We start from the raw sequence: 15,162 nt of genomic DNA, 5'->3' as shown, positions 1-15,162 counted from the left end.
GATACCACAGGAAAATGTGGGCACGACTGGAACTTCGACTATGTAACATGTGACATAACCTTTGGCACATTCTCAAGTAGATGCTACGTGCTGAATCATGTGAATGGTCGCCTTGCTGGGATGAGTCCCGTAAGCATGCCGGATGTTCTTGTAGATCCATTTGTATAGAAATCTGGAGTGCTAGTACTCTGACTGCGGACCACGCTTGGATGCGTGCGCTGAGCACGGGGCACATAGGTAAAGCCATGCATTAAACTTGAGACACATTTAGGGACGTACCCATTGTTCGCTCTTGTTCCAGAGGTGGAGTGCGCTTTACGCTTAGGTTTCCAATACTGTCAAGGCCCACTGGGAGTGTGAGTCCTTCTTCCCTTTTGAGGCCACGACAATTAAGATAGCGTCGCGGTGTATGGTGAATCGGTGTACAATGTCTTTCAAATAATATTAAAAGTATACCTGACAAAAGAGAAGCCTTTCGATAGAGAAGTTACTTTTCCAGCAACTCGTAAGTAGGGGCAGTGAACCTCAAGAATTGTTTGATAATGTCCACAAGCTTGTCGCCTAGAGTCATCGCCAGCAGGCTGCGTTACATTTTTCCTCTACAAGCACCTTTCGTTTTCTATGCTTTGCTCGAAGTTATGTCTCAACGTTTATATGGGCTTCTTTAATCATGTATTACAACGTATTTTCTTGGCAAATGGAAGTAGGAACATCTGAGGTATTACTTTTCTTTGCGAAAGCAAAAGTGAAAAAGAAAATTGTGTACGGCACAATAACAACACAAGGGAAGCAAAATGATTATCCTCCACGGGACCATCTCTCTCCGGCTCCAACCGCGCCGGCATTGTGAAGCCTTCCCCTAAAGAATTGCTGGCCACTTCACTATTCGCCGAGTACCGAGTTTTTGTCCCCAAACCCCGACAGGACCATTTTTGCCGGCGTAGTGAGTTAAAGCAGGTAATGCTGCTGACGCGGTTACGTGGGTTGTAGTCTGGATTGACCTCCCCTCTGACGCTGCACTTAGGAGGCATCAGAGTACTGCAATGCAGAGTACTGCTATCGTGCTACGCCACGTGGCGGCGGATCTGCCATATTTATTAAGTCATCATTGCCATACAAACGCCGCAATGATCTTGCCTTTTCTAAATTACTCTGCGAGTCTATATGGTTAGAATTTGATCAGAATGTTTTCTCAGTTGATGGCCGGAACACAGTGTTAGCGTGCATTTATCGTTCACCATCATCGTCATACTCTGAGTTTTGTCTGCAGTTTGAAAAGTTGTTGCACACTGTTGCGAACGAAAACAAAAATGTCATTATCTGTGGAGACATCAACATAAACATTATCGACCCTAATATTCCATCATGTTCTGATTATCTCGGGTGCTTTCTTAGCTACGGCCTTGCTTCTTTAATTACTTCTCCCACTAGATGTGACATGACAGGATCTAATACGTTACTTGATCACATATTAACCAACTTTACTGCAGATTATACAGCAGGAGTCATCGAGCACAGCATAACCGACCACTACCCTATATTTTTGACTTTAGGTACAGAAAATTCTAAATCGATTGAAAAGAAAGAGAAAGTGCATTTTGACTCTCAAAAATTTATCTCTATGATACAGTCAAATGACTGGACCGCCGTACTCTATGAATCTTGCGCTGAAGAGGCTTATCAGTTGTTCTTGGCTGAAGTTACACGCTGTATTCATGAATGCACTACTACATCTATCATAACTCGTTTTTTCAGTTCCCCTCGAAAACCTTGGGTCACGAAAGCGCTACTTCGATGTATCTTGAAGAAAAATCGGCTCCACAAAAGGGTAATTTGTGAGCCATTTAACTGTGAACTTAAATCTCGTTTCAAAACATATTCTAACACACTTGCAGCCACACTTAAATGTGCCAAACGAGATTACTTTCAGAAGAAGATCTTGAATAATGGGAATAATACGAGGCGCAACTGGCAGGTCATCAACGAATTCCTAAATAATAAATGTCATGAGAATTTACCAAAAATACAAACTGAGACACACACATACTGCCACCCTGCTGATATCGCGAATGCCTTCAGTGAGTATTTTAGTAGTACTTGCGATTCTCTAACAGATCCCCCATTACCGACATTACCTCGTCATCTTCATTCATTCTATTTGCGACCTACGAATGCAAAGGAAGTTCTTCATGTTATATCTTCGCTTAGGTCTACAGGACCTGGCCTAGACTCTGTTCATCCATCTCGTATCAAGTTAGTTTCCAATGAACTGTCTCCTATCATAGCAGACATTGTTAACAAAATGTTTAAAGCAGGCACATTTCCCAGTTCTCTGAAAGTTGGTAAAATAACACCTGTTTACAAAAAAGGCAATCGTGAACTTCTGAACAACTACAGGCCTATTTGTATTCTTTCATTTTTCAGTAAAATAATTGAACGACTAGTTCATACACGTTTATCATCCTATCTAGCAAAATTTAATCTACTATCACCTAAACAGTATGGCTTTCGGCAGGGTTACTCAACTGAGCTTGCGCTTCTAACTTTCACCGATAAAGTCAAGAAAGCAATCGACCAAGGCTTGCTGGTTGGAAGTGTATTTATAGATTTAACAAAAGCTTTTGACACCATTAATCACAAAATTCTAATACATAAACTCGAATCTTACGGCATAACCGGCCCGCCACTTCAGTTTATTTCTAGCTACTTAACCAATCGTACCCAAGTTGTTCAGATTGACGGCAAACTCTCATCTTCTAAGAACATATGTCAAGGCGTTCCTCAGGGCTCGATCCTTGGTCCGCTGCTGTTTCTACTATTTATTAATGACCTGCCTAATGTTCTGACCACTACCGACTGTATATTATATGCAGACGACACGACTATTTTTACTTACGCTAATAATGTCGACGAGCTTCAGCGAAACATTAACGTGGATCTGCATAACGTAACTTCCTGGTGCCGAAAGAACATGTTGCGCATCAATCCGCTAAAAACGGTTTTTATGGTTTTTCATTCCTTCCCGACACTAATTTCGAAATCCATATCTGTGTGTCTCGACAACAACGTAATACCAATATCTGATAGCGCAAAGTTTCTTGGCGTAGTTTTAGACAAGCATCTGAAATTCACTCTCCATGCGCAATCACTTGTCCGTAAGATTTCTTTTGGAATACGCGCCATAATCAAAACCCGCTCATATTTTCAGCCGCACATTATCCATTCCCTTTATCATGCACACATTCACAGCCATTTATCTTACTGCGTATCAGCCTGGGGAAACACATACCTCGCTCACCTCAGCCAACTTCAACGCCTGCAGAATCAGGCGCTTCGTCTCATGACTTTCAGCCATTTTCTATCCAATTCTACGCCACTTTATTGCCGTTTAAACATTCATCCTCTTCACCTGCTTTTTCAGTTCAAGTTAACAATCGTGATCTATAAGTTATTTCGCAATATTGCACATATAGATGGCTTTGTTGCTGAAACGTTTGTGAATACTAACACTACTAGGTTCTCTGAACTCGACAATCGTCTTTTACCTAAAGTGCGCACAAACTATGGTAAGTTCACTACCACATTTGCGGGAATAAAACTGTGGAATTCAATTCCACATACCATTAAATCATCCCCCACAGAGCATATATTCAAGAAGCAAGTCAAGAAATATTTTATGCAGCAACTCTCTTCATCCTAACTGACTTTTGTGATTGTAATAATATTTCACTTGGCTATTGTACTACGTTATATTACTCCTACTTTTATTGTGTTTGTAAATTTGCATTACTTGTTCACTACAGAAGTTTTCTTCGAAATTTTTGTTTTACTAAACAGCTTTATATTCTTGTTTTTCACACTGTTCCTTATTTTTATGAAGTTGTTTGTATTGTCACCGTAACCAATGCTTGATCTGTATCTTGTTTTTTTATTTTGTTCATGTATGGGAGTCCCCCTGACAGTTTCTAACTTTGGGACTCCCTGTGTAGTGCTAATTCTGTATCCAATTCTTTGTAAAACTCGCATCGCTGCTGAATAAAACTTGACTTGAAACTTGACTTGACTGTAGAAAAAAAAAAAAAGTTTAGAGGTGAAGTTTCGCGAATTCTGAGTTGACTGAACAATTGTGCTCGCAGTGTTCTGAAAAAAATATTACAGTGCGTAATGACATTTTTCATGAATGTGCTTTCCGGAACAGTTACTCAAATTTTCAATTGGCGACTTGCTCTATCATCGCACATTATTACACCAAATAATGCTTCCTTTATTTTTTTCGCTCTGCGTCATGCTAATCTATGAGGAATTAAGTGTTGTCGCTGGTTTTATTTCGGACTTTCTCTTCTTGAGAAAAGATGTAAGCACTTGCTGTGGTCCACTTATCGACGGAGTTTTTCAGTGATGTTCTCTTCACACGAATCATTTTTCCGTTATCTACCGAGAAAATTCGCAGGACAACTTTTCTATCTTGAATGCTTTCCTTGGAATCTAAGGAACATTGTTTTGCAAGAACTTCTTATTCTGCGATTGTCGCAGGACCCGGGAAGTCTGTTCTAAGCGGAAGGGATGGAAAAACAGGTACGTGACATGATTTTCGAAGATTGCAGTAGTAATGATTGTCAGTGGCACGTCGAGACAGCTGTTCGTGTTGGCAGTTGCCATATATATATATATATATATATATATATATATATAGTACGAGCTGCATCTGTAATTTCTTATGGAGTTATAGAGACCCGTTGCAAGCGAGTGATGGCAACTGCCAACACGAACAGCTGTCTCGACGTGCCACTGACAATCATTACTACTGCAATAGTCATTTGCCATTCTAAGCCCCAGGTTTCCATTACGGATACGGATGAGATCAGTATAGCCTGATCTAACTTGCATACTCACTCTTATATATATATTACAATATATTATTGCGCACTCACTCTTATATACATATATATATATATATAAGGGTGAGTATGCAAGTTAGATCAGGCTATACTGAACTCATCCTTATCCGTAATGGAAACCTGGGGCTTAGAATGGCAAATGACTATTCATCTAATGAACTAATGAAAACAGTATCAATGACCGTAACATGCAAGAAGGAGCCGTTATATGTTGTATACAGCATTAGTGATCATGACCTGTCGTCTGTTGGTGAATACAAGTACCTCGGATTGGTTATCACGTCAGATCTTAGGTGGAATAACCATATAGTTTACATTAAGAGGAAGGCCATGAGAAAACTTAAGGAGAACGTCGGCTAAATCTACCAGTGACATGAAGTAATTATGATATAATTCATTTATAATACCGTTATTTGAATATGCTACTCCTGTCTGGGACCCTTACACCCCATCAAACATAAGCATACTCGAAAACGTGCAGCGAAAATCAGTTGTATTTATTTGTAATTCTTATCGCTGTCACACACCAGTTAGCGTTCTTCTACTGGGTGCGAACCTCGAATCTCTAGAGGTGTGGTGTTATCGAGACAGGCTTAAAATGCTATACTTTGTTGCTAACACGGAAAAATAGATAAAAATTTGTATATGAAGCCATGTAACCGGTGCCCGACGCGTTCGTCTGATCCAATGAGGCTCGACGAGTATTCGTGCGGAAGTAACTTATTGAAACAATAGTTTTTGCCCCCATCCATTCATGAATGGAACGCCCTGCCTGAAACCGTGCACTCGTAAAGCTATGAATTTTTCTCAGGGTAACTGTTTGCCAGGGTATCTGTTAGGTACAAGACAGCGTACGATATAGATAAACAATACAGACGTGCACGTGCACTTCGCCTGAGACGCTTTTTGGGCTTTGTGCTTATCGTTCTTTGTGCTTTTAGAGCTTTGTGCTCCTTCGTAATGAAGTGTTTTCTACTTGCCGTTATGTTTTTACGTGTCATGGTGCTTTCTACCATGCCGTTGTTGCTGCTTGGACTTTTAAACCTTTAGTTATTTCTACTTGCGATGTCCTACAGTACCTTCTCTAGTGAGATACAGCTTTTTCTCAATAGTCGCATGCTGGTATTTTTTGTATTGTATACCCACTATTTTGTACCTTTGTACCACGCGATACATATTTTTTGTACTACCCGCTCCTGCCTAAGGCCTGATAATTGGCCTGGCAGTACGAAATAAATAAATAAAATAAATAAATAAATAAATAAATAAAATTTATTTACCCACACAAGGTGCTCTTTTACCTTCACCAGATTTTTCAAAAATGGCCTGTGGTAGCACAATTCTAACACTTCATCTAAATTACTCGATGAGGCGGCCATTGCTCGTACGAGGAATGAAAGCAAATATTTCATTCTACGAATTGTAGCTAGTGAGTATGCATGACATATCGACTTAGCACTAACTCTCAGAACTACGCCAGTTTCGAGGTATTATTTTCAATGTGTGATGCAATGCATTGGTATTCGAGTTACTTTCCTGCGTTCAATGCATAGAAAAACTTTTTCTTAAAAAACAAAAACAAATGGAACATCAGTGCATTTTTACCGCGACTTTGACGGCACATATCTAGAAACCGGTGCCCTACTCAGAATTCGTTCTAACTTGATATGCCTTGTATACTCACTCGTTACAATTCGTACTTGTATACTCATTCGCTACAATTCGTAGATTGCACTGTGAGCAGCAAACTAATAAAATAAATATGTAATCAGTGTATTGGTGTTAATTATTCAATTAAGCATTTTCAGTTCTCATAGAAGTAATGCCCGCCTCACCGAGCTATCAAGGGTCAGAATTGTGCTATCTCTGCCACAGGCCCTATCAAAATATGCTTGTGCAGAAGAAAAGATGCCATATATATATATATATATATATATATATATATATATATATATATATATATGCACGTTCTGTGTATTATGTGTATGTGTGCGTGCGTGTGTGTTGTATGTGAATGTTTAAGGGGGGTTACTACACTATTAAAATATGGATATACTTTTTGAGCCGAGTTATTAAAGAACACGCGTGATATTTCTTTGATTCCTGTGCAGGCTGTTTCGTGTCAGTGCCCTAGTACGCTGATGTCAACGATAGTTTCGGAGTTTACTCTTGCCTATCCATGCATTTTGCGCTCTGTACTCAAGCACAACAAACTCGGGCGAAAGGGAGTGCTCAGCGCGCTCCTATTTGTCTGACGACGAACGGCGACTATGCAGTGCACCAAAAATTTTGGTGTACTCATGGCATGACCCGCATTAGCATCAGCGGCACGCAGCAGCCTAGGTGGCAACGCAAGGCACCATGCACATTCGAGAACTTTTTGTAGTGGTTTTTCTGTTGGACAATACTCACAAAAGTGTAATGCTTGCATATCGCTTCCAGAGATGGTTTACTACACCGAACAAGACATTGCGCCAAAGCACAGCCATTCCTAAATTTAATTTGTTTTTGCTGGCGAGTGTCTTTCTTGCATTATTCATGGGGAGCATCTGTTGGGAAAGATGAGGTGCGGGGTGCGATGTGGACAGCGCCTATTACGGTCGTCGAACGATTCGCTGTCATAGATTGTAAATTCGTTGATAAGTAAAAGCCAGTTTCACATTGCTAGACAAGTAAAAATGTACGCACTGGCTTCGGCGGAGTTCACTGTATTGCTTTCATTGTAACTGATTGCAACATTTCTTTTTTGTGGCTAGGTTCAAAGGAACTTGCCCGTTCAGCATGCTGCTGCCTCTGTGCTGTGTAGTATGTGGAGCCTAGGTCCATGTCAAGTCAACTGTCTCTTCGGCCCAGCCGCAGTGCAGCCGACGCTAAGAAAATAATTATTACGTATTAAGATTTTATCAGTGCTGTAGAAATATCTGTGCGTAACAGGTTCCCTACTCAGTTTGTCAACAACACTGACGCGTTGCAGGGCATCTGGACGACTGCCGCAGCCGTGAGTACTCGTGCCGGTCGACCCACGAGTGCATCCCGATGCGTTGGCTCTGCGACGGCAGCGAAGACTGCGAGGACGGATCGGACGAGGAGATGTGCCGTGAGTGGTGGTGGCCTCTCCTCTCGCGCTTTCCTCCTTGCTGCTGTGTGATGGCAGCTTGCTATTGCGTCACCTAGACAACTACAGAAGCCATGCCTTACCCGCGTAGAGAGGTATTTCTTACTTGCGCTCTCTTTAGTCTCGGAAATCTGTGTCGCTGATGAGAACGGACGACGAGGTAGTTGGTCCTTTATGACAGGCTTGCAGCGTCCGACAGACACCGCACCTGCAACCATATGGCATGGCCGTACCCAGGATTTCTTTCCTCGGGGGAAGGGGAAGAAAAGGGGAATAGGGGTGAGAGCGGGGGTAGGCGCAGAGACAACGGCCGCCATTTCAAAAGCTCCTTTTTGAATAACTTTCGAGTGTGAATCAGGCATCGTTGACGTGTAAAATTTAGAATGTTCTGCTGTAAAGTTAGCTTTACTTAGAGAAGAAAATACTTGTTTGGATGCCAGAAATTTAAGTCTTGCTTAAGGCAAGGAATAAAAGCTTGGGTTATATAATGTTTGGACTTCTATTAAAAGTATGGGTTATAAAAGACAGCTTTTCACTCAGACAAGTACGGAGTAGTATTTATTCAGTTACCCTGGATGCATTGCAGGGAAGTTACATAGGCGGGAAACGGTAATAAAAGTTAATAGACGGTAAATTGTTCAAAACAGCTACGTAACGGCAATATAAAGAGAGAGAAAAAAAACATGATACAAGGAAATAAATTTATTTCACTGTAGTTCCAAATAAAAAAGGCGGTGATTGAACAAGGATGCAAACAAAGCAATATAAGCTATCATGGAAGGTACATGTAATGTAAAACAGTGAAGCGAGAGTTACAACACCCAAATAACGTGTTAAGGAGCACTGTACTTCACCGGTACAAGCAACTAAACACTGAAGCGAAGCGAGTTATAAAACTAGAGGAAAGAGAAACAAATAACATTTCGCATGTGCACTGAATCAAAGAAACGTTAGAATAAGAAAGGAAGTATATACAAAAGCAATAATGTTAACCACAATGTGCTTTTTAAGTTGCCAACAAACTTATCATGATTGAAAATACATGCAGTATATTCTGAGAGCTCATTCCGGTGTCTTATAGCAACAAGAATTGGCCAGTAAAAGAAGTGGTGAGTCTGCGTGTAGGTAAATAGGCTACACTTGAAAGGGATGGTCTAGTCAAGGAAATACACTATGAGCCAGCATAATATAATGGGCGGCAAAGGCCGAATGAGTGTGATGAAGTTTATGCAAAAAGACAGCAGTTCTTGACGCTTCCGATGTGAAAGAGAGGGTAAGTCAAGCGATGCTTTTATATATGTTTTGCGCGTAATTTCTTGCAATAAAACGAGCAGCTTTGTTCTGAAGCGATTATAATTTGTTGATGAGGTATAACTGATGAGGATTCCATGTTATAGAATCATACCCTACTTTCCAGCGTACTAATGTAGTCTGAGTTAGTAGTTTGGTATCCATGTTAGCATAGTACAAGTTGGGCCTAATTACCGAGAGTGCTCGTGATGCTTTGCTAAAAACCTCATCTATATAATTTATTCCATGAAATATCAGATGTCACACGAATTCCTAAATATATTTTGCTGAGCACCGTTTCAATTAGCATGGTATTGAAAGTGTGACGGGATTAGGCTGTGTTGTTTGATGGGGTAAATATTATATGGCTTTTGCTTTTAAGACAGTTATTTTCATTTGTGAGAATTCGTACAATTTATTAAGTTTGTTAAGATCATCCTGGAATGGGTCAACATCTTAGACAATATTGATAAGCCTTAATACAACGCAATCATCGGCAAACAGTCCTACTGTAGAGTATATGTTAGCGTTTTGTTCATTCACTTATATGAGAAATAGAATTGGCCCGAGTACAGTTCCTTGGGGGCACCCCAGATTTGACTTGGTCTAACTGAGATAAGTGTTTATTAATAAACAGGGACTGAGTGTGAGCGGTTCGTTAAGAAGCTTTCGATGCACTTGAGAATTTTTCTGTTAAATTTTTGGCCCGAGAGTTTTTTTAATATAACAGGAACTGTTGAACCTTATCGAAAGCTTTCTTGAAACCTACAGACATGGCATGTACTACTGGATGAAGAATGTATGGTATTTTGGAGATCAGTAATTAATTCGAATAACTTCCTTTCGCAGGAACGCCCTTCTAGAAATCTGATTATGAAAAAAAAAAGTTGGAGTTTCGCCCGAAAGGAGAAGCATCGATTGCGATAATAAATTAGCAGACAACCATAAAAAGTAATGATAGCACTTTTACCGGCCGGATCAACTTGTGAACATTCGCTTGCTAACTAAATTAACAAGCGTAGTGTCAGCGCACACAGCAAACATGAACACATCCCACTCGATGATCGCGGACACTCACTGCCGAAACGCTGGCGTTAGGAAGCAAGGCAGCAGCAGCGAGTGAAGTGACCTTCGTGCTGCCTATCGCTTCAACGCAAACTGAGCGCCGAGAACACACAGCACGCACAAAGCTACGAGTCGTCGACGCACCTAGACTCTGCCCCCAAAGCAGATCGTTCTCAAGATACGGCCGCGCGACCGCACGCAGCCGCCACATGCGCAGTTGCAGCCGCAGTAGGATGCGCCCCCCCCCCCCCCCCCCCCCATCCCTCGGCTCCTCCCGCTGCCTCGCAACGTTGAATGTCTTGCGCGTGACGGAAGACGGCGTGCTTACTCCCCCCTTTCCTCCGTTTCGCGCGGGCGAGATTGAGCCGCGATCAACAGCTTCCCTCGCACGCTTTCACTCACACATATAGCGTAGGGCGCGGAGACGGTGTCATCACCCTTGAACTGTATACGGAACATCACGGCGATGCCGACGCAGACGGCAGAAATGCCCCTGGAGTGTCCATATATATGCTATCGCAATAAAGAAATCATGCTCTACTAGGTGTCGCGTCACCGGTTATGATATGATATGCTCTAACAGTCTGCAAGCGATGTTAGTTAGCGAAGTAGGTCTGTAATTTGAAGCTAGTGAAGGGTCACCAGATTTTAGTACGGAAATAACGTAAGCAATATTGCAATCGTCTGGCACGTATCTGGAGTCGATATACTGCTGAAACAAAGCGGCTAAAGTTCTGCATAGGGAAGACTGAGTTAACTTCAGGAACTTTGGGCGTATGGCATCAGGGCCTGGCGAAGAGTTAATTGGTAACCGACCTACAGGTGATGATATGCCCTGGTAGGTGATGATTGCGCCATCCATGTTAACAGCTAAAAAGATAAAGCGAAAGTCAGAAGAAAGAGGCACTTTGTCGTTAAATACGGAGTTGAAAGAATAGTTGAATTACTCAGTGGTCTCTTTAAGGGAGAGAAATTGTCTGTCCTTAGTCATTTATATTAGGGTTTGTGACGAGTAGTAGGGGTTAGTCACTTTCCCAAACCCTTTTGTATTGTTGCGTAGTATAGTTGAAATGTGATTGTAAAGGTTATCTTTAGTTCCTTGAATTTAATTTTGACAGAGCTGTGCATGTTCATGGTAACGTTTCCAATCTCGATCAGATTCCGTGCGTCTTGCTTTCGATTATAAGCAGTTCTTTTTGTTTGTGAAGTGTTTTATATGTGCGGTGAACCTCGTGTTTTGTGTAGGCGACGTGACTGGCAACCTTCGGCGCATATTCTCGCGTTAATGAGAAGTTTCTCTTGAACGATTCTCCAGTTTTCATCTATTCCGCACCGATTGAATGAACACAAAAATTCTACCGATAAGGATGCCATTTCACTTTTCACCATTTATGAGTTGGCGCTCTAGTAATGAAAAACAATTTTGTATTTTTCCTCATGAATTAGATTTTTTTGTACATAATTCACAGCGCAATACATTACGGTCACTTATACACTTCGGTGTGTATGCCCCTTCGGTGTGTTTCTCTGAAAAAGAAACCGAATATATTCTCACAACATTGTAATCGGGGATAATAAAGTATTGGCATTATTGTATACCAACGCCAATCTTCGGTTAAAGCATCTAATTGCTGGTCAACGCTATTCGTACTTATGCGCCTTCTAATCCCTTCTGCCCTGTTTTTGTGCGCTACTAGTTTGTGTGAGTGGCATTTTTCTTTTTTTTTTTTTGTATCAGCATAATGGTCGACATCGTAGCCACCAGTTGCGCATTCCGGACGCTTTCCGAGGAAGACTGTAATACGGCGCTTACCCTTCCTGTCATTCCCTATTCTGGCTGTGCCCATTTTTCAGCTGCGTACTTATATAAAGGTTTATGGTGTGCGGGTGGGGTTGTATAGCCTCCCGAGACCCGAAGAAAGCCAACCAGCACAACGCCGTTACGAATCAGTTCCTATTACTGACAGCTTTAGTACGAAGCTGTAAAGCTAATTCTGTGTTCAAATACTATAGTTAGATGCATAACGGAGCATGTCGTGTGCATAGACAAAGTGTCCATCTCATCCAGTTTGTTCCGGTGAAGCCGCTTTTGCTTAACTATGCACAACGGTGATGCAACATCCTGTTGTAGGTGATGAAGCTGATGCTACATCCGTGATTGCGACGTCATCCCGCGGTTCTTGAATCATATTTTACGTGTGCCTTCAGTTGTCGCTGACGACAAAAGGGTCCTACACAAATTGGAGTAAATTTTCAGGAAAAATGGCCACTGAAACACGGTGCTCACGCAATTTCTTTTCAGTTACTGCTTTTCGTTTAACTTTGAAAAGACCTAAAGCGATGTCAAACAAACAGTACAAGAAGGCTCTCGAGGATAACTACGGGGCCTCTATTGATTCGCCTTCCACCGGTCGGTGGAAGAGGGCTCAATATGGGGGGGGGGCTTTAGGTGTAATTGGCTAGCTGATGTCGCGCCAACGCCTACCCGAGGTTGTTTGCTAACCCTCATCCCGTCGTTCTTTTACCGCAGCCAGTGCGCGCACCAACCAACTGGCTGGCCTTCGCCGTCGAAGTAAGCCCTGCCCTTCTTTATTGATGCGCGGATGTTGGCGACTCGGAGAACCCTTATCGCGAGCAGCCAACGCTGGCGTCTAGGACTCTTTTCTCACTCTCTTCGTGCACGCGCACGGGCGAGAAATTTCTACGGAGAAAAGTTGGCTTAGGAGGCTAATACTCGGCTCACGTTGCGGGTTATCTTGAACGACTTCGTTCCGTAAAATATTGTAGGAACACAAAGTCATATTAATGTGCACGCGAGGCATACTCAGAACTTCATACGCTTCTAGTCTGTGCGTCACGTTCGTCGTAATGCCTCTGTTTTATGTTTAACTCTTTCCTGTGTGAAGAAATTATTCGAAACTTCCAAAAGGCTTGGGAATGAGGTGAAATCGAAGTGGTGGACGGAGCGCATGTGTGAACAGGTCGATGAGCAACGGACAAGATGAAGGCGGAAGCTCTTCCATGACGCTGTAAGCCTGGTTGAACTGCAGGATCGAGCCTGAGTGTATGAATGCGGGCATGCGCGCGCCATAATGAGATGACTCAAATTGTGTGATAAGATTGTAATCTATAAGTTTTTCTCAAGAATGGAAGAGGAATGCTGGAACATTGCCTTGAATAATGTTCCATTTGGAAAGTGGCTGAGGCGTGCATGATATGGAAACCACGCCTGTCTTTGGTAATCAAAACCTTCTAGATTGAAAGCGTGCACGGTGTTATCTTGGGGGAGCTTAGAGAATGATGAAAATGCATTCTCCTTTGAAATGGGTGGGCTTACAGCGTGAGGTCAGGGATAAAGGGCTCAGGAGGCTTTTAATGCGAAATGCCAAGTAAACGAGCTGGAAATAAACAACTTCATGCTATGGGTAGAAGGTGCTGCATTGTATACGTGCAATTTGTTTGGACTTTTCTGCTGCGCTACGCCCATTCGAGTGTAAGCATCGGATGGCATTACAAATAATTCTGGACATTGGGATATTTATCTTGTGCATCATGGAAAATTTGACAGAGTTGTTTGCTCTTATTAATGAAGTGGTACTGATGCTTCCAGATGGCCAGCTTCCCCGAAAGCGATATTTCATTATCGGTAAGAATGCCTGAAAGAGTAGAGTGAACTTTTTTAAATTGTTACCTTCATCAGTGTCACGAGTATGGGTCACATTAACTGCCCATAACTGCGTTCCTATATAACCAGTTACTGAGGTGTATCACTGCTGAGTGTAGACTTTCACGTGTTCGAGATATTAGCCATCGCTGATATGCGGAACTTCATATCTCTTCTCCCCAGATGATAAGGGGAACAATTTGCCTTTCCGCAGTGCTGGCAGTTTCATACCTGGTAAGGCATTTGCACTCGTATGCTACAGGACTTGCAGCGCAAAGCTTAATCTTAATGTTCTCAGTGTAACCAACCAGCTTAGAAGTACCACTATTTCTGCTTAGATGCAACTAAACTCTTGCAACTGGTATTCTTTGGTCTAGTATTACTGCTGGCAATAAGAGCGTTCTTATACCAATAGTTACGGAGGTGTGTCACCGCAGAGTGCATTCTTGTACGGGCTTGGATACTTTAACCATCACTAATATGTACACCGTTTATTTCCAGATGATAAAGGAAGCCTGCCTTTACACAATGCTGGCAATCCCATACCTGGTGAGTCACTAAACGACGGGCCAACTTGGCGTCGGATTCTGGCCATCGAATCACGAAATAATGCACGATCAGGTCCTCATTGTAACGGTTTCTTAATCTGCTGGCTTTCACCGACAGAGAGCACGAGTCGCTGAGGAAGCATCCACTCAAATGGAACTATCTCGCACCCGATAAGCTTTGGGTCAAGTTCTCGTAGCAAAACTGTTAAAGCTTGGTACTGCAAAATGGCAGAATGTTCGGGATGACGTTTTACTAAAACAGCGCTTGTCGTTATATTTGCAGTACAAAACTCACCGGTGTTTATTCCGGTAAACAAAGGACCCGGCTCAGGTTAGTTTGTGGAAGGACCTCCTACACGGCGCATCCACACTTAACGTCCGGTCGGTCATGACCGTCTGATATTCGCGCGCTCTGCTTGCAGGAAAGACTGGCGAACCGTTGGATCCGGTGGAATATGAAGAAGGTGAGGGCAGGATTGTGTACTCGTTCCGATAGGCCATCTTTCCCGGCCTTTTATTGTGGGCACGAATGACTGCACGTCAAGTTATACATAGCAGGGCAGCTCTCTGCTAAATAGAAAG

At 42.3% G+C, this 15,162-nt stretch overlaps 1 protein-coding gene across 15 annotated transcripts in view; it reads left to right on the top strand.

Annotated features, from left to right (window-relative positions):
* Positions 1-15,162, top strand: part of LOC126535781 (uncharacterized) — an 82,268-nt gene that overhangs the window by 41,260 nt on the left and 25,846 nt on the right. For 10 of the 15 annotated variants that reach the window (XM_072287760.1, XM_072287756.1, XM_072287763.1 and 7 more), the window contains 8 exons: positions 4,534-4,575; positions 7,873-7,995; positions 12,899-12,940; positions 13,979-14,014; positions 14,216-14,266; positions 14,534-14,581; positions 14,864-14,911; positions 15,003-15,044. In XM_072287760.1, coding sequence (XP_072143861.1) covers positions 4,534-4,575; positions 7,873-7,995; positions 12,899-12,940; positions 13,979-14,014; positions 14,216-14,266; positions 14,534-14,581; positions 14,864-14,911; positions 15,003-15,044 — 432 coding nt within the window. The remainder of the gene's footprint in view (positions 1-4,533; positions 4,576-7,872; positions 7,996-12,898; positions 12,941-13,978; positions 14,015-14,215; positions 14,267-14,533; positions 14,582-14,863; positions 14,912-15,002; positions 15,045-15,162) is intronic. The other 5 variants (XM_072287757.1, XM_072287758.1, XM_055073412.2 and 2 more) reach the window with 5 other exon arrangements.

The sequence above is a fragment of the Dermacentor andersoni genome, chromosome 4 (assembly GCF_023375885.2).
Source record: "Dermacentor andersoni chromosome 4, qqDerAnde1_hic_scaffold, whole genome shotgun sequence".
NCBI classification, from domain to species: Eukaryota; Metazoa; Arthropoda; class Arachnida; order Ixodida; family Ixodidae; genus Dermacentor; species Dermacentor andersoni.
Note: the sequence above shows the minus strand (reverse complement) of the source record. Positions and strands in the feature narration are given on the sequence as shown.